General features: G+C 33.8%; 2 protein-coding genes across 2 annotated transcripts; both read left to right on the forward strand.

The window, feature by feature from the left end:
- Window positions 1-195: 195 nt before the first annotated feature.
- Window positions 196-17,868, forward strand: LOC137927219 (protein MEMO1). Its single transcript, XM_068770999.1, has 9 exons — window positions 196-338; window positions 5,941-6,022; window positions 7,641-7,709; window positions 8,966-9,078; window positions 9,844-9,955; window positions 10,897-10,962; window positions 12,449-12,602; window positions 13,956-14,060; window positions 15,403-17,868. The coding sequence occupies exons 1-9, from the start codon at window positions 290-292 to the stop codon at window positions 15,538-15,540; spliced, it is 888 nt and encodes a 295-aa protein (XP_068627100.1). The 5' UTR covers window positions 196-289; the 3' UTR covers window positions 15,541-17,868.
- Window positions 1,001-2,379, forward strand: LOC137927222 (uncharacterized). The gene is made up of 2 exons (XM_068771001.1): window positions 1,001-1,601; window positions 1,926-2,379. Exons 1-2 carry the CDS (start codon window positions 1,054-1,056, stop codon window positions 2,377-2,379), a joined length of 1,002 nt encoding a protein of 333 aa, XP_068627102.1. The 5' UTR covers window positions 1,001-1,053.
- Window positions 17,869-19,303: the final 1,435 nt, after the last annotated feature.

The raw sequence follows: 19,303 nt of genomic DNA on the forward strand, positions 1-19,303 counted from the left end.
AAACAGATTGTATTAATAAAAATTATTCACAAACAATTATGATCAGTTAATTTATTTCAAAGTGTTTAAAAATAATAACTAAGTATATTTTACAAGTTCACTAAATTTTATTTAAATTTATTAACGGAATGAGAAAAATTTGTATCTATGTTCATGACAATTTTATTTTCTCTGTATTCCGTAAATAACGTGAACGTCAAAAAGGCACCAAGTATTATTTTTGTGTTCGCTGAAATAAATTTTGTACTTTCTGTTAATAGATTTATTGTTGTTTTATCATTTAAGTAAAATGTCTTGTCGTAATGCTTCACATGCGGGTAGCTGGTATACAGAGAATGGTGAGTTTATTATTAATTATTCTTTTCATGAATAACATCCCATAATTATCTATCACAATCGTAATTTAACTCAAACCATTTATGCACTTTAATTAAGGAGAAAAATGTTTTTAAGTTCAAAACTGAATGTAAAGACAACGTTAAGGGTAATGACCTTATATATATATCGTAAACATTTGTATCTACTATTTATATCTCTCGCTTATTCAAAACATTCTTGTCACGTAGAAATATTGAGAGCGCTCGTTTCGATGGTATAGTATAAAATTACTAATTTTAAATAAAGCGCACAAATAATTCTAATAATAAGCAGAAAGTGATTGAAGTTTAAACATAATATATCCATTTACATTTTATTTATTGTTGATTGTTATGTCAAACGGTAAATAGTCCTTTTGATGTCATATGTGCAATCCGTTCGGAAACGTGGAACCAGACGTTTAGTGATCGCCTTCTTTGTAACGTGTTTTATTATGACTTATATTTCGTAGATTTTTTTTATTTTAAAGAATTTTATCAATTTACTTGGTATAAAGTATATGCATTTATATATAGTTCATATATTTAAATATAGTTTTATCAATATTAAATATAGTTTTTGAACGCAAACCTAGCAACGCAACTATGTGTAAAAAAACGTCGCGGTAGTTGTTTATATTAACGTCAACGGTATTTGAATCTGGTGAATATATTATATCAAATTAATAATTAAATAATGTCGAAGAGAGGAAAGTCGTTCGCAACTCCCTTTCCTAAAGCGTTGCCGCATTCAAGCGCGGCGAAATCAGTAAATTTTGCATCGAAATTACGAAATATTCCAGCGACACCGATAAATAGAAATGCAGTATATGGTGAAGTGAAGAGCCGCATGTCTTATGGTAATTTTAAGAACACTCTTCCGGGAGCATCTTTATCGACGTCGCCGTCGAAAAAGGCAAATGCACTACACTGCAAAGTGAACAGCAGCATGTCTTATACCAATTGTAATGATACTCTGCTAGGACTTTCCTCGTCATCGTCGTCCTCGTCATCAATATCCTCACCGTCATCATTTTATGCCTCCACATATCGTCAAATTGAATTGGGCAGATTCAAGCATGCAATGCTGGAAAAGAATTTGGTGGAAGATAAAATTAAACATGAAGTACCACAAATTGAAGCCCAAATGGCACTTCTCATTGACCGTATGAACAAAACTATGGATGTATTGAGTAAAACCAATGCAAGACTTAAAGATATATCATTTATTGTTGAACAGAAACGGTAAGTTTAAATTTTTATTTAAATAAACTTCTTTATAATTAAACTTTTTAGTATATATAATTATTAGAAAAGTTTTCTAATATTTACATTTTTTTATTAGTATCTCTTAAGTTAGTAAAATACATGAACAACTGTCTTCCACTAACTCACACCTGCTTCCTCAACTACATTGTTAGTCTTTCAACCTTTCTCTTTCCCAGCAAATCTACCTATGATACAGTCTATTTAGTCCACCAGAAATGAATTTTATTATAGCTGAATCCTATATTTATACCTTCAATTCCTCAAAGTTATTTGGATTACATTATTAATTTATTTTAACAGGTTACTAGACTTAAAGTCTAACGACACCACAAAGTTTTGTGAAATGGCGCAAAATTCTAATGCTGATAGCATACTTAATGACCTGGCATCCAGTGAACAAGTATGTCTGGATAACCTTGTGCTGAAAAATGTTATAGCTGATTGTGATGAAAAGAATGGATGTAACAAGCTGTTAGATGCTGTGGATGATGCGCTGAAGGGCTTGGCTGATATCAAGAATAATTCAAACCTAGATATAACTAAGACTAGAGAATATGAGAAAACTCAAATAAACCTTTGTAATGTGGAAAAGGAGAAGTTCGATTTTGAGAATCTGCGATCAGATTTCAGCACTAAATTCCCTAACTTTAGTGAGCAATTAATTAAAACTGCTTCTGATAAGATAGCTTCGATGATGAATAGTGAATGCTTCGATGATGAAGACAAAGATAGTGATGAAGATGAAATTATTTAAAAAAATATTATCTTTATTGTGTTAGATAATAGCAATTTGTAAACACATACAATTATTATCATAGATCCAAAGATTACATACACTGGAACATGTTTTTGTCTGGTGTTTTTTTCAGAAATATTTTTTATTGTGTGGTTTATGAAAATTTTAATCAAATTGTAATAATTTATTTATTTATTTGTATAAAAGATTTAACACTGTAGGTAGTTGTGTGTACAAAATAATAGTATTGTTAAAGAAAGAGCCAATTACAAGTCATTACTTATAGCTTCATATTAGGTTAGAAAGTAAAATAAATTAAAATGAGTTTGTCAAAGAAAATTTAATCCTTTTAATGGCAAATGTGTTTTCCTGTGCAAAAACCGTACACTTCTTTTTACACATGGTGCAAATCAAGATGGTTCTCTTTACTGCATTGCTGTCCTAACTTCACTGGTGTCCGACATTTTGAAATCAAAATTGAAATACAAAAAAAATAATAGTAACAATGTTTATATAAAAAATTTGATTGGAGATAGAATTAAATATACAGTATAAAAATATGAATATGGTAACACAGCTGTCACCTGTGCGTGTCAAAAGTAATCTGACAAAAAGAGTGCTATCACAATGCCAGCTTTTGTGATAACTAGTGATTGGAGCTTGACGGCGCTCCTTGGCACTAAAAGGGTTAAGATTAAACACCTTCTTACTTAATGAAAATGGCTGAAAAAGGATTTGACATACTGCCTATAGAGAGTATTAAAGTTATTGTTCGCTCTCACAATATAACTATTTTGCCTATAGTTGATGAGTGTGGTTCATATTTAAGTGTATAATATCAGAAAGCCTTGCCAGGTGTATTAAAATTTATTTTAGAGACAAGATCGAAAATGTACAATCTCCTTTATTTATTTTTAAAAATAATGTAATAACTATATTCAGTCATATGGAATTTCAATTGTAATAAATTGTTGTTGAAGTTTTCTATAAATAATATGGAAACACTATATATATATATGTGTATAATATGTATAATATGAGACAGTTGCAACTGATCTAATCTGATTGTTTTGTTTAACAAGTAGGTAGAAGTTTACTTAAAGAGAGCAGTTGTTTTTTTTATTTGTATTTGATCTCAAAAGTGATAAGTTTGTAAGGTTGTGTTATTTAAAAATGAGTTTTTATGTTGCCCTTTTCCATGTATAAAAACACTTCTTGTTTTGCTTTTATGTTTTTATTTATTTGCACATAAACAGATTTGAATTTTCTTAGCTTTAGAATAATTTATTTTTTATAGTTAAGAAGTTATGGAAGCTTTGATGAGTACCTAAAAGAAGAATTTATTAAGTAATTGTTTACATGTTTATTTTGCACATTGAATTTGTAAAAATAAAAGTGATTATCAGAGTTGGATGTTTATTTACTTACTACCTTACTTTATTAAATGACTTGTAAAAATTGTTATAACTTTATTATGTATAGCACTAAAGTTGATTTGTGTGATCTGTCTCTGGAAGTTTTATTTGTGCTCTTTTTTATGGGTTATATGAAAAATTGAAACATAATTGCATTAGTTTTGTGAAAGAACTTTTGTGTTTAAAACAAAATATTATTTAAGAAAAAGTACAATGGAAAACTAATGTCTGACACATGTCAACCGTGACCAAACACACAAATGAAAATTTGTTTTTTTTTTTTAATTAAAACATTTTAGCTTGATTATAATTAATTGCGTATTAGATTTTAAGACCACAAATGATTTTATTTGTTCTGTAAATTTAAATCTCAATTTTATTTTTACTGATTACATATCTTGTTGACTCTGCCACGTGTTCGGTCAATAAATGCGCGGTTAAGAACAGGCGAAAGAAACTATGCACGACTACGTACTGGGGTGATCTTGGAATAGATAGCAGTGTTCCCTGCAAATACTGTCGCTCTTGAAATGAGGGCGTTAGTGTCGCGGGGACAGTTCAACGAGTGTGGCGAGGCACATTGCTCTAGAGTGTTATTATGTTGGGGTAGCAATGTCTTGAGTTTGTAGAGTGATCTAGACTAGTCTAGACTAGATCTAGACTACACGATTTATTGTAGTACTGAGTTCATTGTTAACATATCTTCTTATTTTGTATTGTCTCAGCGAGCTTGTTTTCCGCAACCAAGCGGCAATGCGCTCATTTTATGTCATAATTGATCTTTATCAACTCAATCCGACTCCTCTAGAATTCCCAGCAGACGCTTGATGTTGCTACCAATCTCGGAGAGGCACTTAGGTGATCCGAGATGGGTAGTCCTGTAGGGTGCGACACCCGTACACAGAAGTAGTATGTGAGCAACAGTTCGTAGGTTAATATGTCACTATTGAGTGAGTCTATAACATTGAGATAATATTGTAAAGCTATAAAAACAATAGCTTAGACCTCATTGGTCGATACATGCGCAGACCTTCGCTCATGTATAGAGCCTGAGAGATTCTTTCTAGGCCCGGTACGTCTTGGAGGTAATGAACGAAGTCCTTATTATAAGTGTATATATCAAGCTTAGCCCATATTAATATTAAATCTCGTGAAAGTAATATTCAACAAATAAAAAGCGTCAGCAAAACACTAGACAAGAAGTAAGTAAGAAAAGGATCAATATTCAGCCACCCCCCGCACATGCAGTGGTCAACTCAAAACACACACGCCAAACACAGAGTCAACTGGCACTAATCGGTGTTTTGGAGGTAATGAACAAAGTCCTTATTATAAGTTTATATATCAAGCTTAGCCCATATTAATATTAAATCTCGTGAAAGTAATATTCAACAAATAAAAAGCGTCAGCAAAACACTAGACAAGAAGTAAGTAAGAAAAGGATCAATATTCAGCCACCCCCCGCACATGCAGTGGTCAACTCAAAACACACACGCCAAACACAGAGTCAACTGGCATTAATCGGTGTAACATAACTCCTGAAGATGCTCCGTGGAGGGGTGAAACACGTGTTGAGTAATTTGGCGGTGACGGTTGTGTGATTCGCATTGTTTGCCGCATACGCATTTGTCAGCGGGCTGGCGGGCGGTGCATTTTATTGCACGACTACCACTGCATATGGGGGGTTGGATGAATATTGATCCTTTTCTTACTTAGGATGGACTTCCGCGAGGTAACGCCTGATTCCATTAAATAGACAAGAAGTATTATAGAGCGGTTTCTTTGAGGTCTTATATAAAGGCTATATGTTCGGTTTCGCTGCGAGATCCTATGAGAAAAAGAACCAAAGTCACCGAAGTAGCTCGAAAGTTGCCAGTCTGAAGTGGCAGCCGCTCGTGCAACCGATGGCCGCTGGAGATGAAAGGTTCTCGAGTGGCCATCAAGAGCCGGTAGACGCGGCATGGTCAGACCCCCCCAAAGGGTGCACTGACGACATAGTTAAGATCGCGAGACTTCGCTGATTGCAGGCCGCGCAACACCGGTCTTGGTGGCGATCTTTTTAGGGAGGCCTATGGCAGTACAGGCGTCCATAGGCTGAAAAAAAGGAGAATCTAATAAATGTAAAGTTAGAAGTGTATAATGGTTAATTATGGAATCTGTGCAGGTAATGAACTCTCTCGGCAGCTGGACCTCTGGCTGTCCAAGGCGGACCTCACACATGGACCGGCGAGAGCGATTATAGCACCGTAAGTACCACATGGTCTTCTTCCTCTGTCTTGCTCTTGGTCCTCCGAAGTCCACTACTTTATGTACATGTTGTAAATGCTTTAAATTTTTGAGTGTATGACATCTGTTTACAAATGGTACATCCTATAAAACGAAGGTTTCAGAAATAATAAATAAATTAATGATAATATTAGGCGGACCGGGAAGTAATGTCTCTTCTTAAGTTAAATTCACATGACTACATTTTTAACAAGTTTTTATTTCTGATCAACAATATATTTACCTTCGTTATCAACAACATTTTGTCGTCTAGTATACAAACTTTCAATGTCTGGTGGTAAAAAATCAATAAGTTTTTCTGTAAAGCATGTTGACAGAATCGTCGGTACTTTCCGGTCCCCCCTTATATAATTAGAAAGTGTTTTTTTTAATGATATTATACATAGAAATTAATCATTATTTACCTCCACAAGTTCTTTGCCGGTTCCTTTACAATAGAAAAAATATATAACATATTTCAGAGTGATCATTTTACCAGGTGATTGTAGATAGGCGTAAAAGCAATTTGCTCGCAAATGTGCTGAATATTCATTTAAAGATTTTTAAGGTTTTACATCTAATCACCCTTTATAATACTGTGATTAAATAGTAAGGCGAATTTGTTAATGCAAATTCTTTATTATTCCAAATCAATTTCATCCTCTTTAAAGTAATTTCCGTAGTACAAAAAACACTTTTTTCACAGCTTTTCAAGTCCTCAAAACAGTTGAAACAATTTTTTTTCGGTATAGCCTTCAAGACTACGATTCTGTTTTTATCTCCTTAATCGTGTCAAAACGGTGTCATTACTTTGGCTTTTTAGTTTGCTGCATAGACAGAAGTCGTACGGAGCCAAATCAGGCGAATGCAATAGTTGCGGAATGATTAACTCGGAGATAAACCAATTTCACCTTACTTTTTGATCAAAGTATAAAGGATATTTTTTAAACTTGAATAAAAAATATAATATTTGTCTCATAGTTTTAATAAAATCATTGAACGATAGAATAGAAATAAGGAATTAATTTTTTAACAAGTCGATTGCCACGTCAGTCACCGGTGACTGACACCGACCATTCCGGTTAGACCACGTCAGTCACCGGTGACTGACAGTATAAGATATGATAAAAAAGGTAAAAATTAACAATTTTCAGAACAGTTTAATGTATTTGAATAAAGCAACAGATTTTAATTTGGCAGTATTGCGTGCTCGGCACACTGGTATAAAACCTAAATGTCTTCTGTCGAGTTGCACGCAAACTTTGTTTAACTTAGCTTATTTTAAAATAAATTGTCTCTTTGAGGTGGAGTAGTAATGGATAACACCTTATAACGATTATTTGGGTTTTTTTGTCAAACACACATATGTATATATATATATATATATATATATATATGAAGTATTTGACAGTACAGTAAAATCATTGCTCGAAGTGGTTAGTTTATCATATGTCCATGCTTGCTTCATGGGGTGTATGTAGCAGTGGTTGAACACTAACTACTGGAGCCTTCTATAGATAAACGACGAAAACTTGGTTGCGTACTTGGTATATATTTTTGTTTTCAGTTTTTTTAAGGTGTTTCGCTTTTCTTTTTCAGTCACGCGGGTTATTCGTATTGCGGCGCCTGCGCAGCTTTCGCCTACAGACAAGTCAGCCCTGTTGTCGTGTGAGTTACTTGCATTAAAATTCAAAAGCTATTAGACCTGAGGGTTTCTTCATCTTCATCTTATGGAAATAGTAGTTTAAAACTGCCTCACTATTGAAGAGTATCATTTTATCATTGTAAGCTACAACTGGCTCTGAAATCTGATCTGCTAAGAAGGGCCGGCCAGAAACTTCTGTTACTATTATAAAATCATATTTAACAGTTTTTATGTGTACGTCATAATATAAACCATTTAAATGAGACGTCAAGGCAACTTTCACACAGTTTCGATCAACTGAAAGCTTTTGAACGCTGTAATGATAGTTATTTAGTAATACGCTTTTAACTTTAGATTAAAAAATTAGAAAAAGAGTTCAAAGATATCTTGTAGAATTTTATATCGCTGCTTCCGCCCAATTAAACGACAATGTATTTAGATATTTGCAATCTACGGTATATTTGAAATATACCAGGGGTGGCCAAGCTTTTTGACAGTTCGAGCCATTGTTCGAAATTTGAAATTTTTCGCGAGCCACAATTTAATACGCATTTATAACACGCAAACGAATATTTTTTTTAAAACAATTATATTTATTGTAAATATATGATTAAAATACAAAATATGTGTATTGAAGTTAGATATAATGGCTGTCGTATATGACAGCACTTCTAATGATACTTAATCCTTTTCACTCCAATGTCGAGTGTCGCTCGACACTGATTTTGTTCCACAAGCTCCACTGTCGAGTGATACTCGACACGGTGTAATACTTCTTTTTGCGGAAAATTTTAAAACAGAAAAGATTTTTGTTACTCAAATGTTTGAATCATGAATAAATGAAACATATTCTAGAATCGCAAGATACTATAATTCAATTAAAGTTTATCGATGCCTTTCCACTCCAAGGCTTTTATGTAACAGCCTTGGAGTGGAAAGGGTAAGATGCCGGTCAGTTAATTATGATCGGTGTTTGGATTTCGCTAATTTTATGGTGGAATAATAGTAATTTGGATTCCTAGAAGCTGATATAGGTATATAAATTTAAATATTGAAATATTTCGACAGTCAATCGGAGCCAATAATAATCGTTCAAAGAGCTGCATGTGTGCATTTGGACTCAGGGCTTGCGTATCCGAAATCCGCGAGACAATAAATAAATAAAAAAACAAATGTCTGTCAAATGCGTCGCCTGACGTATTGTATTGCGCAGGCGCGTGCGGCACTGTGTCGAACTATTCAAACACATGTATTACAATGAAATTATTTGTTTATACAGCAAACGCATTTTCATTTTGGGACCCTCCCATCACGTGAGGCTCGGCGGCTGCGCTCTGTCCTCCTTAGACAAGTACCAGACGCCTCTCTACGATCTCACCATAGATAAGCAGAGTAAGTGGAAAAGTCTTAACTTTATGACAAAAAAATTGAGAAAAAAACATTTAGTTTCCTTTTTTTTTTAATTATGTGAACCGGACATGAATTTCACAATTTACATAAATTCTCATATCACCCACAACTCGAAACGTTAACATCTGTTCGCTGTTTTCGTTCCAATTTAAATCATCATCAACTGTCACGGCGATATATGAAATTCAATGGAATGACAGTCGTGCCATCTGTCGAAAATTGGTCATACAAACTTAGAAATCTCCTTGGGCTCATGCACAACAACTTTGCTAAAGATAATCACATTTCAAACGCATAGTTTTCGATTATATGAAGGACATACAGACAAACATTCTTTTATATATATAGATATAACATTCTCCTACTTTCTTTTGGAAGGTCTTCTTCTTCGACTTCTGGCATTACAAAATCTCTAAAGACAAATAGTAAACGTTAATTAATTTTAATACTTAGTGATCCGAATTTAGAAAACGCTGTTTTTACCAAAAACCAGTGCATTTTGGATAGTTTACCATACATCAATTAACAGCAAATGAACTATACATTTATCCCTTTAAATATTATACACCTATTTTCAATCAACCTGTATACGTTAGTATGACAGTGCTATAAAAGCTTGTAATTATTAAATAATGGTATATTTTAATGTATTTACATAATTTGTACATGTTGTTAAATTGAGGGTAGACAGAAATACGTCAATATTGCTAGTGGGTATCATAAATCACCCTGTATATTTATGTCCAGTTTACGCGGAATTGGAAGCGACTCGCCAATTCGAATGGATGGATGTTCAGACTGACGAAGACGAGCATTCCATAGAGATGCACCTGCCGTACATAGCAAAGGTTATGGAAGAGTGAGTACCTCAGAACAAGCTTACCTGATCTTATATTACCTTTACTAACAATATTAACTATCATCATTGTATTGCCAGGCTTAGGTCTCTCTCAAAGATCGTTGACCATGTCGGCCTACCTACGCTGGGTCTACCGGATTGTGGTCGCTCCTCGAGAACCTTTTGGTCCCAATGGTCGTTAATTGCACTAACGCTGTTGTTTCAAACATTAGATTAGAGTTGCTAACAATAATATTTATATATATAATTTAATATAATGGGTCACTATTTTTAAATGGGTAAACTGTTGAATTTACCACGAAATGATTTTGCTTAATTTACTATTATTTCTACTGATGGGAAACAAATCTTTGTGAGAAAACATCGACTTATTCGTATTTATAACGAAACTTTCAGAGATGGCGTTCGTAACGCTGTAACTTCGAGCGTTGTTAATAGATGGCGTTAGAAGCGAACAGACTCTCTGCTAGTTGCACAAAAGTGTACAACTCGTTTGTGTATAAAAGGGTTAAGTTTGTACTATTTTATTTCCAATATTCCAATTGTGTTTCCATTAAAACCTTCGAATTAATTATAACCTAAAATATTTTCTTCTCGGTCGTCTCTTCATTTCTGAAGGTCGCATCGGTTTTTGGGACACAATCTCTTTCCATACTATCGTATCATCTGTATTCCTTGGGGCAGTAGTATTGGAAATTCCAGTTATTGACTTGACTTTAGTGGTGGATAGATGATCGTCCACGCGATTTTTTACTGTCCGCTTTCCCTACAATCAGCTTTTTGTCAAACTTTTCTTATTGTCTGCCATAAGGTCTTAGATAACTTAAGATTCGTTGGAAAATTGTGGAGAGCAGGCTTAAGCAAGCTTACGATGGATTAATTAGCCTACTGATGTTAACTTAGAGACAAAATTTTAATTAAATAATCTTTTTAATTTTCAGGTATAAAACCGGTTTCACGATCATACCTATTCTAGTTGGATCTTTAACTCCAGAGAAAGAAGCCAAGTAAGTAGATAACATATTACATAGTACATCATCATCAGTTAAATAAGACGTCAACTGCTGCACATAATCTCCCTCTCCGATTTACATTAGGATCAGTTTGTAGCTTGGAAGTTGACTAATAGGACATTTTCATTCAATGCCTCTAAAAATATATAAAAGCTTTTTAACCTTTCTATGGACTTTATAAAATTAGTAACTTCTTTGTTTGCAACTGTATATGGTTTTACAAGAAACTTTCGTTTAATAATTTTCCTGCACAGGGTTTCCAGTTTATTAAGCAAAATTTAGTAAGAATTTCCTACCATAGTGTAAACTTTGGTAGGTTTTTTTTTACTACATTTTTAAATGATAATAAAGCTTCGAGTATTGATTGCCAACTACTGTATTTAAGGAAATTCGTGAAAGTGATCACAAAAAAGTTATTCAGTTTACTGTGAGCTCTACCATAGTGTAAACTTTGGTAGGATTTTTAGTACATTTTTAAATCGTAATAAGCTTCGGGTATTAATTGCCAACTACTGTATTTAAAGAGACTCGTCTAAGTCTAGTGTAACCTTTGGTAACATTTTTTAGTACTGTCACAAAGGCCGGAAACGTCAATATAGCTGTCACCCACAAAATATTTGGAGAATGTTCAAGAAGTTACTATGACTGAAATCCATTGGAACGAGTATCCAAATTATAGTTTTGTAACGAATGCAGAGGTTTTATACTGCAGCTGGCTAGCAAGACAATGACAATGTCATTAATTTCAAACTTTCAAATATCAAAATGATTAAATATTAGAACGTCCGATTTAGTACAAACTCGACTATAAAAGCTGATACTGGGGGCATTCTTAGCTAGTCAATATTCTGAAGAGAAGTGAAAAACAAGAAGACTTATAACGTGAAAAACAAGAAGACTTATAATATATATAGTTAGGTTAGGTTAGAACAGTAGAGAAAGAGCTGCTGTGGGCAGAATCGCTGCCAGTTTCGTTGCCCGAACTCTAGAACATAAAAAGATGTATTTTTGGAGTCTGCGTTTCCTTGTCCCCAGTCCACGGCCGAGACAGTACATTTTTAAATCATAATAAATCTTCGAGTGCTGATTGTCTATCACAGTAGATAGCTTTATGGTTTTCGTGAAATTGATCACAAAAAAGTAATTCAGTTTATTGTGAGCTCTACCATAGTATAAACTTTGGTAGGTTTATTTTTTCTAGATTTTTATGAGCATTTGTAAAAGCCACTACAAAAATAAAAATCTGAGTTTCCGAGTTCTTGCGGGTCTAGGGTTCATTAGGAACGCTCGTACTTTTATTAAGAATGTCAATAATGGGGAAGTGTATATAAGTTTCAAGTTTCGATGAAATTTGGCTCTGGTGTGATTATTATTCAAAATTGAAGATTATTTGCAAAATTAATAATTATTTAAATTATATGTAAACATTTTTAGATTTTATAGCGATGTTTATGAACTCATGGTGTATTTTCCATATCAGGTACGGTGCGATTTTGGCGCCGTATTTAGCTGATCCGCAGAATCTCCTGGTGATATCCTCTGACTTCTGTCACTGGGGCAGTCGGTTCCGTTACACCTGGAAGGATACGTCGCGCGGTCACATTTACCAGAGCATCGAGTGGCTTGACAAGCAGGTTAGTTGACTCTTATATATTTGTACAGATTTCTTGTCGTTTTTAAATCCAAAAGAGACTTCATTCTAAAATTAATGCGCTATATAAATGAGAAAAACTTCGGCAAAAATATATAAACAGGGCTACGAATTCCTATGCATATTCTTCAAAGTGATAAGCGTGGGCGCCATGACGTTACGACAGGGAGGGGGTGAGGGAGGACTGCTTGGGTTGCATAGAGGCGGCTAACAAACACGAAATGGTCGCATATAAGAATTGGGGTCTAGACCTCGGGCATCTCAAAACATGAAGTAGGGATGAGGAAGTGGTCGCACGGACCAGCAATTTTGAAGACCAGACATTATTAGGGTGTCGTTAAAAACGAACATGGCACTATAGGAGCTGCGACACGTCAAGCGTCAGCGGCGCATCGTAAAGGGGAATCCCACAGAAATAAAATTCTTTTCATACATCAGACGAAAAAGGCTACATACTACTCGACACGTGTTTGGCTGACGATTTTTATTGGCTGAACATTGTTTAAAATTGGTATAAACACGGGCTATGTTTGGTCAACATACAGTACTCGGTGATAAATATTGCACTATCTCGCTTCCACAATATCTATGTGACGTTTTGTCAGTCGTTGTATTTCGTGCGACTGAGATAACGCTCTACGAAGCCAAAATTAGACGACTCTCTTTCCAAAGGTCGATGTGCAATATATAATGAATAAAATTGTGTTTCTGTCTTCCTGGACCTTGATTAGCAGCCTACCATCGTCTGCACCTTTGCATTGTGTTAGGATTTTACACGGGAGTATAATACATAGTTGCCCTAAGACTATTTTTATTTGTACAATCATTTGACATAAATTAAAATGTAGGAAATGCCCCACACAGCAGTCGTAGCCTAACGGTTGAGGATTGAAACTTGTGATCGCGGTATGATTCACGTGATACAATCTTACATAATTCACGCGTTGTGCATAACATAGTATTTTCACTGTTCACAAATAAGTTTCCAAAAAATGAGCGGTAGCGTCTGCGTGCAATAATACCACACACTGCGATCACCAAATTTCCTGCCAAGTGTGGTTATTATTATATATCTCCACAAAGATATCTTTGGGGATGGATTTATGCTTTGCAGTGGGCGTCTAGAAAAGAATAATAACAGAGTGGTATCCACAGGACAGCAAGAGAAGAAGAAATAGGTAGAATAAGATATAAGAGGACGGTATTAGGAAAATGTCGGGTCCTTATATTAGCACAGCAGAAGACAGAGCTGAATAGGAAGTCTTTTAAAGAAAGTCCATGTCAGAAGAAAACCTGAAATATTACCTAATTTATTTATTTACTAAATACTCCACAGGGAATGGATATAATAGAGAAGATGGATCCTCGGGCCTTTACAGAATACCTCAATAAGTACGGCAACACCATCTGTGGACGGCATCCCATAGGAGTTCTACTTCAGGTGAGTGACTGCATCTTGGATGGTGATTAGCATCACAGGTATGATGGGTGATGAAAACACTTCTAAAAAGTGAAGCAGTGTAAACCACAGAGCATCACTTATTTGATCATATAAGTGATGCTATGTGTTTCAAAGTCTAATCTTTAGGTCAATGGCCAAAAGAAAAAAGCATTATCCTCTTACATTATTTTTAAAGTTAAATCATGATGCTAGTTTAAAACAAATCTCAATATAGATAAAAAAGAATAACCATATATGTTCTCGTGCTGAAAACTCTTTAACGAACTGATCAATTCAACCTCCAATTGACCAATGTTATAGAAAGAAAAGTTGGAAAAATGTCGGGGAAAATAGAGAAAATAACTTTTTTCACGTCAGTCAAAACTTAAATCATTTTAGGGTGTGAACAAAATATTTATCTACCATAAGCATTACAATGGAAACACAGTGGTAGCCGGTGTAAAATTTTTAAAAGGGTGATGGTGTATCTTATTTACTGTCAATTAATATACAGAACATCCCATTCAAAAACCAATGGTTTTATATAAGAAAAAATATTTTCAAAATTCGAATTACAATAAATAAAAAAATAATTATTATTTACTATCTATCCCTGCAGACTGTATTGCCAACGGCATTTGGCATGTCGAATTCTAATAGAAAAGTAATGTTACATATTTCCAAGTGATCACTTTATTTAGAGTGATTATATTTATTTTAAAAACTTTAAAGCTATACCAGAGTTCCCCAAACTTTTTTGTGTCGTAGACCCCTTGCGATGTTTTTCCGTGTTGGGTAGACCCCTTACTTACCTGATATTGATTTCCTGTAAATTTCTAACTGAAGTGAAGTATAGTGTTAAAAACTTAATGTAAAAACACATGTTAATTTATACATTTATTAATTGAATTTAAATTAAAACTACTCAAAATAAAATTTTGTACCAGTTATGTAAGATATACGTAACATTAAATAAACATAAAATAAACTATAAATAAAATAACATAAGCAATAAGTTAATGTTTTTAGTGAGAAGGATGAACCTGATGCTTTAATAATAAATTATCAACATTTGGCGTCAATTTTGTAAGGGTTAATCTTAAATCTCCTCGGCTCATGATGTCCAGTCTGTAGACCCCTATTTTCATTTAATGAACCCTCAAATTTTTTTTTGCTGACGTAGACCCCTTGCAGGTTGTCATAGAACCTTAGGGGTCTATATAGACCACTTTGGAAATCACTGAGCTAGACAAATGACTAATAGATTCATCACTTGAAAGGCTTTTACATCATAAACCAATCACAACGTATAGATTTGGATTTAATTGGATGTGTTTCACAGGCGATATCGAAGCTCCAGGGGCAGTCGAATTCGCCCAGGATGTCACTGAAGTTCCTGAAATACGCGCAGTCGTCCCAATGCATGAGCCACCAGGACTCATCCGTTTCCTACGCAAGTGCTTCCCTGGTCTTCGAGTAACAGAAAAAAACCTCTAATAAAACTGTACAATAAAAAAATCATTCTCCAAGTTAAGGACAACCTGTATACGTGCATTTCCGAACGGTGTAGCAGTTGAAAGTGTTTTTTGTAAACATAGAACTATAGTTTCGGGTTGTCTTATATACGTTTTTACAAAAACAAACCTTTAAGATTAGAAACTCGTGGAACATAAAGTAAAATATATTTTATTTCTATACGTCGCAGTTGTCAAACCAACATTTGTTATTTTCAGGTTTTTATGAGAACTTGTTTAATATGCGCACCGCGCCTTAGGTATACGGCGGCGGGGAATATAAACCACGAGTTTCATCATTCCGCTGTCAATGACCTTACCTCGTCCCCCCACTCCGCCCTTTTTTCCTAAAGCGCGGTATAGCGGTTTCGGTAGTACTATAGATATACTCATTGTATAAGATTGGTTTAGTGGACTGTATTTAATTAAAAGGTCTTGGTCCAGAAAAAAAATTAATTTATTAAGACTTAATTTCACAAGGAAGCGGAGACACGTGTGCTCGGTGGCGGTAGGGAGCAGAAAGAGAGCGAGCACAGATAAAAATATTTTACAAATTCGCCAAACCATAGACAAGATCTTACCTAAAACATTTTTGGTTGGTACTATTGCCAACACTTATGTTTTGGTATTAATGATCATATAGAATTTGATCGATTTTTTTTTTGTAATAGTCAGGTCCTCTCTTGGAAGCTTATATCCAATGACTCTATGTAACGTCCACCCAAGGATCACACACGGTGCTAACCATATGAAATAATTAATTTTACATTCAATGCCGAGGTTACGGAGGAAGCTCTTGAAGTAACTGCGTTTGGAGTCGAAAGCCTCTCCATTGGGAACCACGAGTTAGAAAGGCCCCCACTAGAGATGTCGTAGAGTGATCATTAGTATGTTTGATGATTAGTGATGTTTGGGGTGATTTCTGCTTTACAACAGGTGTCTATCGGCTGATATGAAGTATATGGTATGTCATCATTTTAGCCGCAGGATGCCCACTATTGTACTTTAGCCCACATTTTAGAAGTGGGCTTGTATTCAGCGTCTTTTGACCACCTTGTGGGTGGACGTACTGCCCTTGTCGGATCGTGATCTTCACTTCAAGATCTTAATATCTTCGCGGTCATTCGTTTTGCTCAAAATGCCCGTCTACTGCCATTGTATTTAATATACCTCAATTAAACTTTATGAATAGCAAATATTGGTTTGAATGCGATTTATTTTCTCTATATAAAATAACTATATAATGCATAATCTTACTATCAGAATTATGACCAGAATATTTTATTTTGGTAGACTTTGAATTTGGTTTACGAACATTTCAATAGGTCTCTATAAACTACTGAATTCACTGAAATAGTAATGACAATTTAGACTTTCTGCAAGTGGTCCAAAATGCTTTTTCAGATAAAATGGTTGTATTGACAGAATTCGTATTAAAAACGGAATTTCAGTTGCGCGGACTTTTTAACCTTTTGGGCTTAAAATACTTTTTTATTATTATTAGGATCATGTATCACAGACATTAGCTTCCGTGTCTTTTTTGCAATTATTTTTAATATTTATTTTATTATATTACTCAAATTTAAAACTAAGTTGAAATTAACTAATAATGATTAATTTTTATTTAAATAACTGGTGTCTTGTTTGTTTTTAACAATGTCCAGTTTTTAAAATTACAGTTCGTGCTTCAATCTCTGGGTCCAAAACGTTGTGTAGATGACGGAATACTTTTATGCTAGATTGAACTAAAGGGGAAATGGTAATAAATCGTATTGATCTTTTTGTACGGAATTTAATAATAAAAATTAAAAGGTCAGGCGAATTAGTTATGAGTGTCGATGTATTAATTTTATTTTCACTAGAAACACTGCATGTTAATCGTAAAAATTGACTGACAAATATGTGTATTTGTCTACAATTTTTTAACCAAAGTAAGAAAGTGAGTCTTTGGCGCGGACTAATTTTTTATATGAGTTAAAAAACTAAACCGTCAATGCGGACTAATTTTTTGAGTAAAAACTAAGTTATCTGTGTTGACTTATTTTTATTACAGTAAAAAAAACTAAGTTATCGGCGCGGACTCGTTTCCTATTCGAGTAAAAAAACTAAGTTGTTGGCGCTGACTAATTTTTTATTTGAATAAAAAACTAAATCTTTTTTAGTGTAAAAAAACGATTATATCAATGCTTGCAAAGAGCTCAAAAGGTTAAAGGAAAGTCTCATGTCACTCAAAGTGACTTCGCTTAAAGCGTGCCGTCTGTCATAGCCGTGCGGTAGGTGTGTAACTTCTACTGTGGTTATACATACATATATATATATATATATATATATATCTCTGAACGATTAGTTATTCGTCAAGTTTTCTATAATCATATGAATTTTCCAACTAAAGGGTACACTTAAAATTTTTTATTTTCTTATTGATATAATTCACTATCTTATATTATTTATCTTATATTGCTTGGACAGAGGTAATATGGCACTCTTTCTATTATTCTCGCTGTTATTAGTTGAATTACGAATTTAAATTAAATGAAAAACTTTTTAACACATTCCTTGCCATGTATGCCAGGAATATGTATATGGCCATTTGCAATTCTTATTGAAAAACACAGGATTCTCTTTGCTTGGCTCGTATCTCATCTGGTACAGTAAATGGTTAATCCGATGGTTGTTAAAACAATTCGTTAAAAATTAAATTTATTGCCTTGTAGTATAATGCATATTAAAATTGATAATTTTTTTTCGCTAAATATACTTTTGCAATAATGTAAAAGTGTAAAGCATACGTCTTAAACGACTTTTTTATCTTCAAATTGTGGGTCGTGTATGCCCCATGTGGCCTGAAAGAAAAATCGTCAAAAATTGCAGAACGTGTTAGTAAATATACATTATCCTCAAAAATTCGCAAATTTCACATCTTTTGATTATACAAAACATGTTTAAATAGTGTAATAACAAATAATCTAAGATTAAAAAATAATCAACAGAAGAATAATAGAACGCGTCCGCGCTGTTCAAACAACAGATGTAGACTGAAATTTTGTCCATATATAAACGCTTCCTTACCAGTTTGATAACTTGTGCATTTTCTCGTATTAACTCTGTCCAGCGAATACAATACATAGTTACTTAGTTTTATTAAATTTGTTTATTAAATAAGTGATACATTTTTATTACACTATATTATAGTTTAAAATACGGCATCTACGTGTGGTTACATTAAGTTTAGATTTTATTTTAAAATGTATTTTTAGTTTGTGGAACATAATATTAAAAAATCGGCAACGTTCATTTTGTAAATACAAAAGCCGCTAGGATGTACAGCCATTAGGTTTTGATTTTATTTGTGCTATGAAAAAAATATTTACTAGATTTAGTTGGTAAAAATTTAGAGGTTTGTGTGTAAATTATGGTAAGTGTCCTATATCTAGTGAAGGGATTGTATTCGGATACTGTCGCTCCTTCCAGATTTTGCTACGATCTTCATATTTTTGCAAATATTGAATTGTTGAACACTTTCGGTCTCAAACTGCGGCATTTATTTTGTAATTAGAGAACCTTATTAAAATTTATTTGCTATTTAATGAGAGTTTCATTTACCCCGACATAATAATGAGATGGTTGAGATTCGCAACAATATAGTCGTTTGTCACCCTTTTAGTTAACTTTCTGACTTGAATTTAACTTAAAAAAGTGAGAATGCACTCGAACTCTGGATCGAGCTGC

The sequence above is a fragment of the Battus philenor genome, unplaced genomic scaffold (genome assembly GCF_028537555.1).
Source record: "Battus philenor isolate CCGP_79_NKW_IND1 unplaced genomic scaffold, ilBatPhil1.0.hap1 SCAF_30, whole genome shotgun sequence".
Taxonomy (NCBI): Eukaryota; Metazoa; Arthropoda; class Insecta; order Lepidoptera; family Papilionidae; genus Battus; species Battus philenor.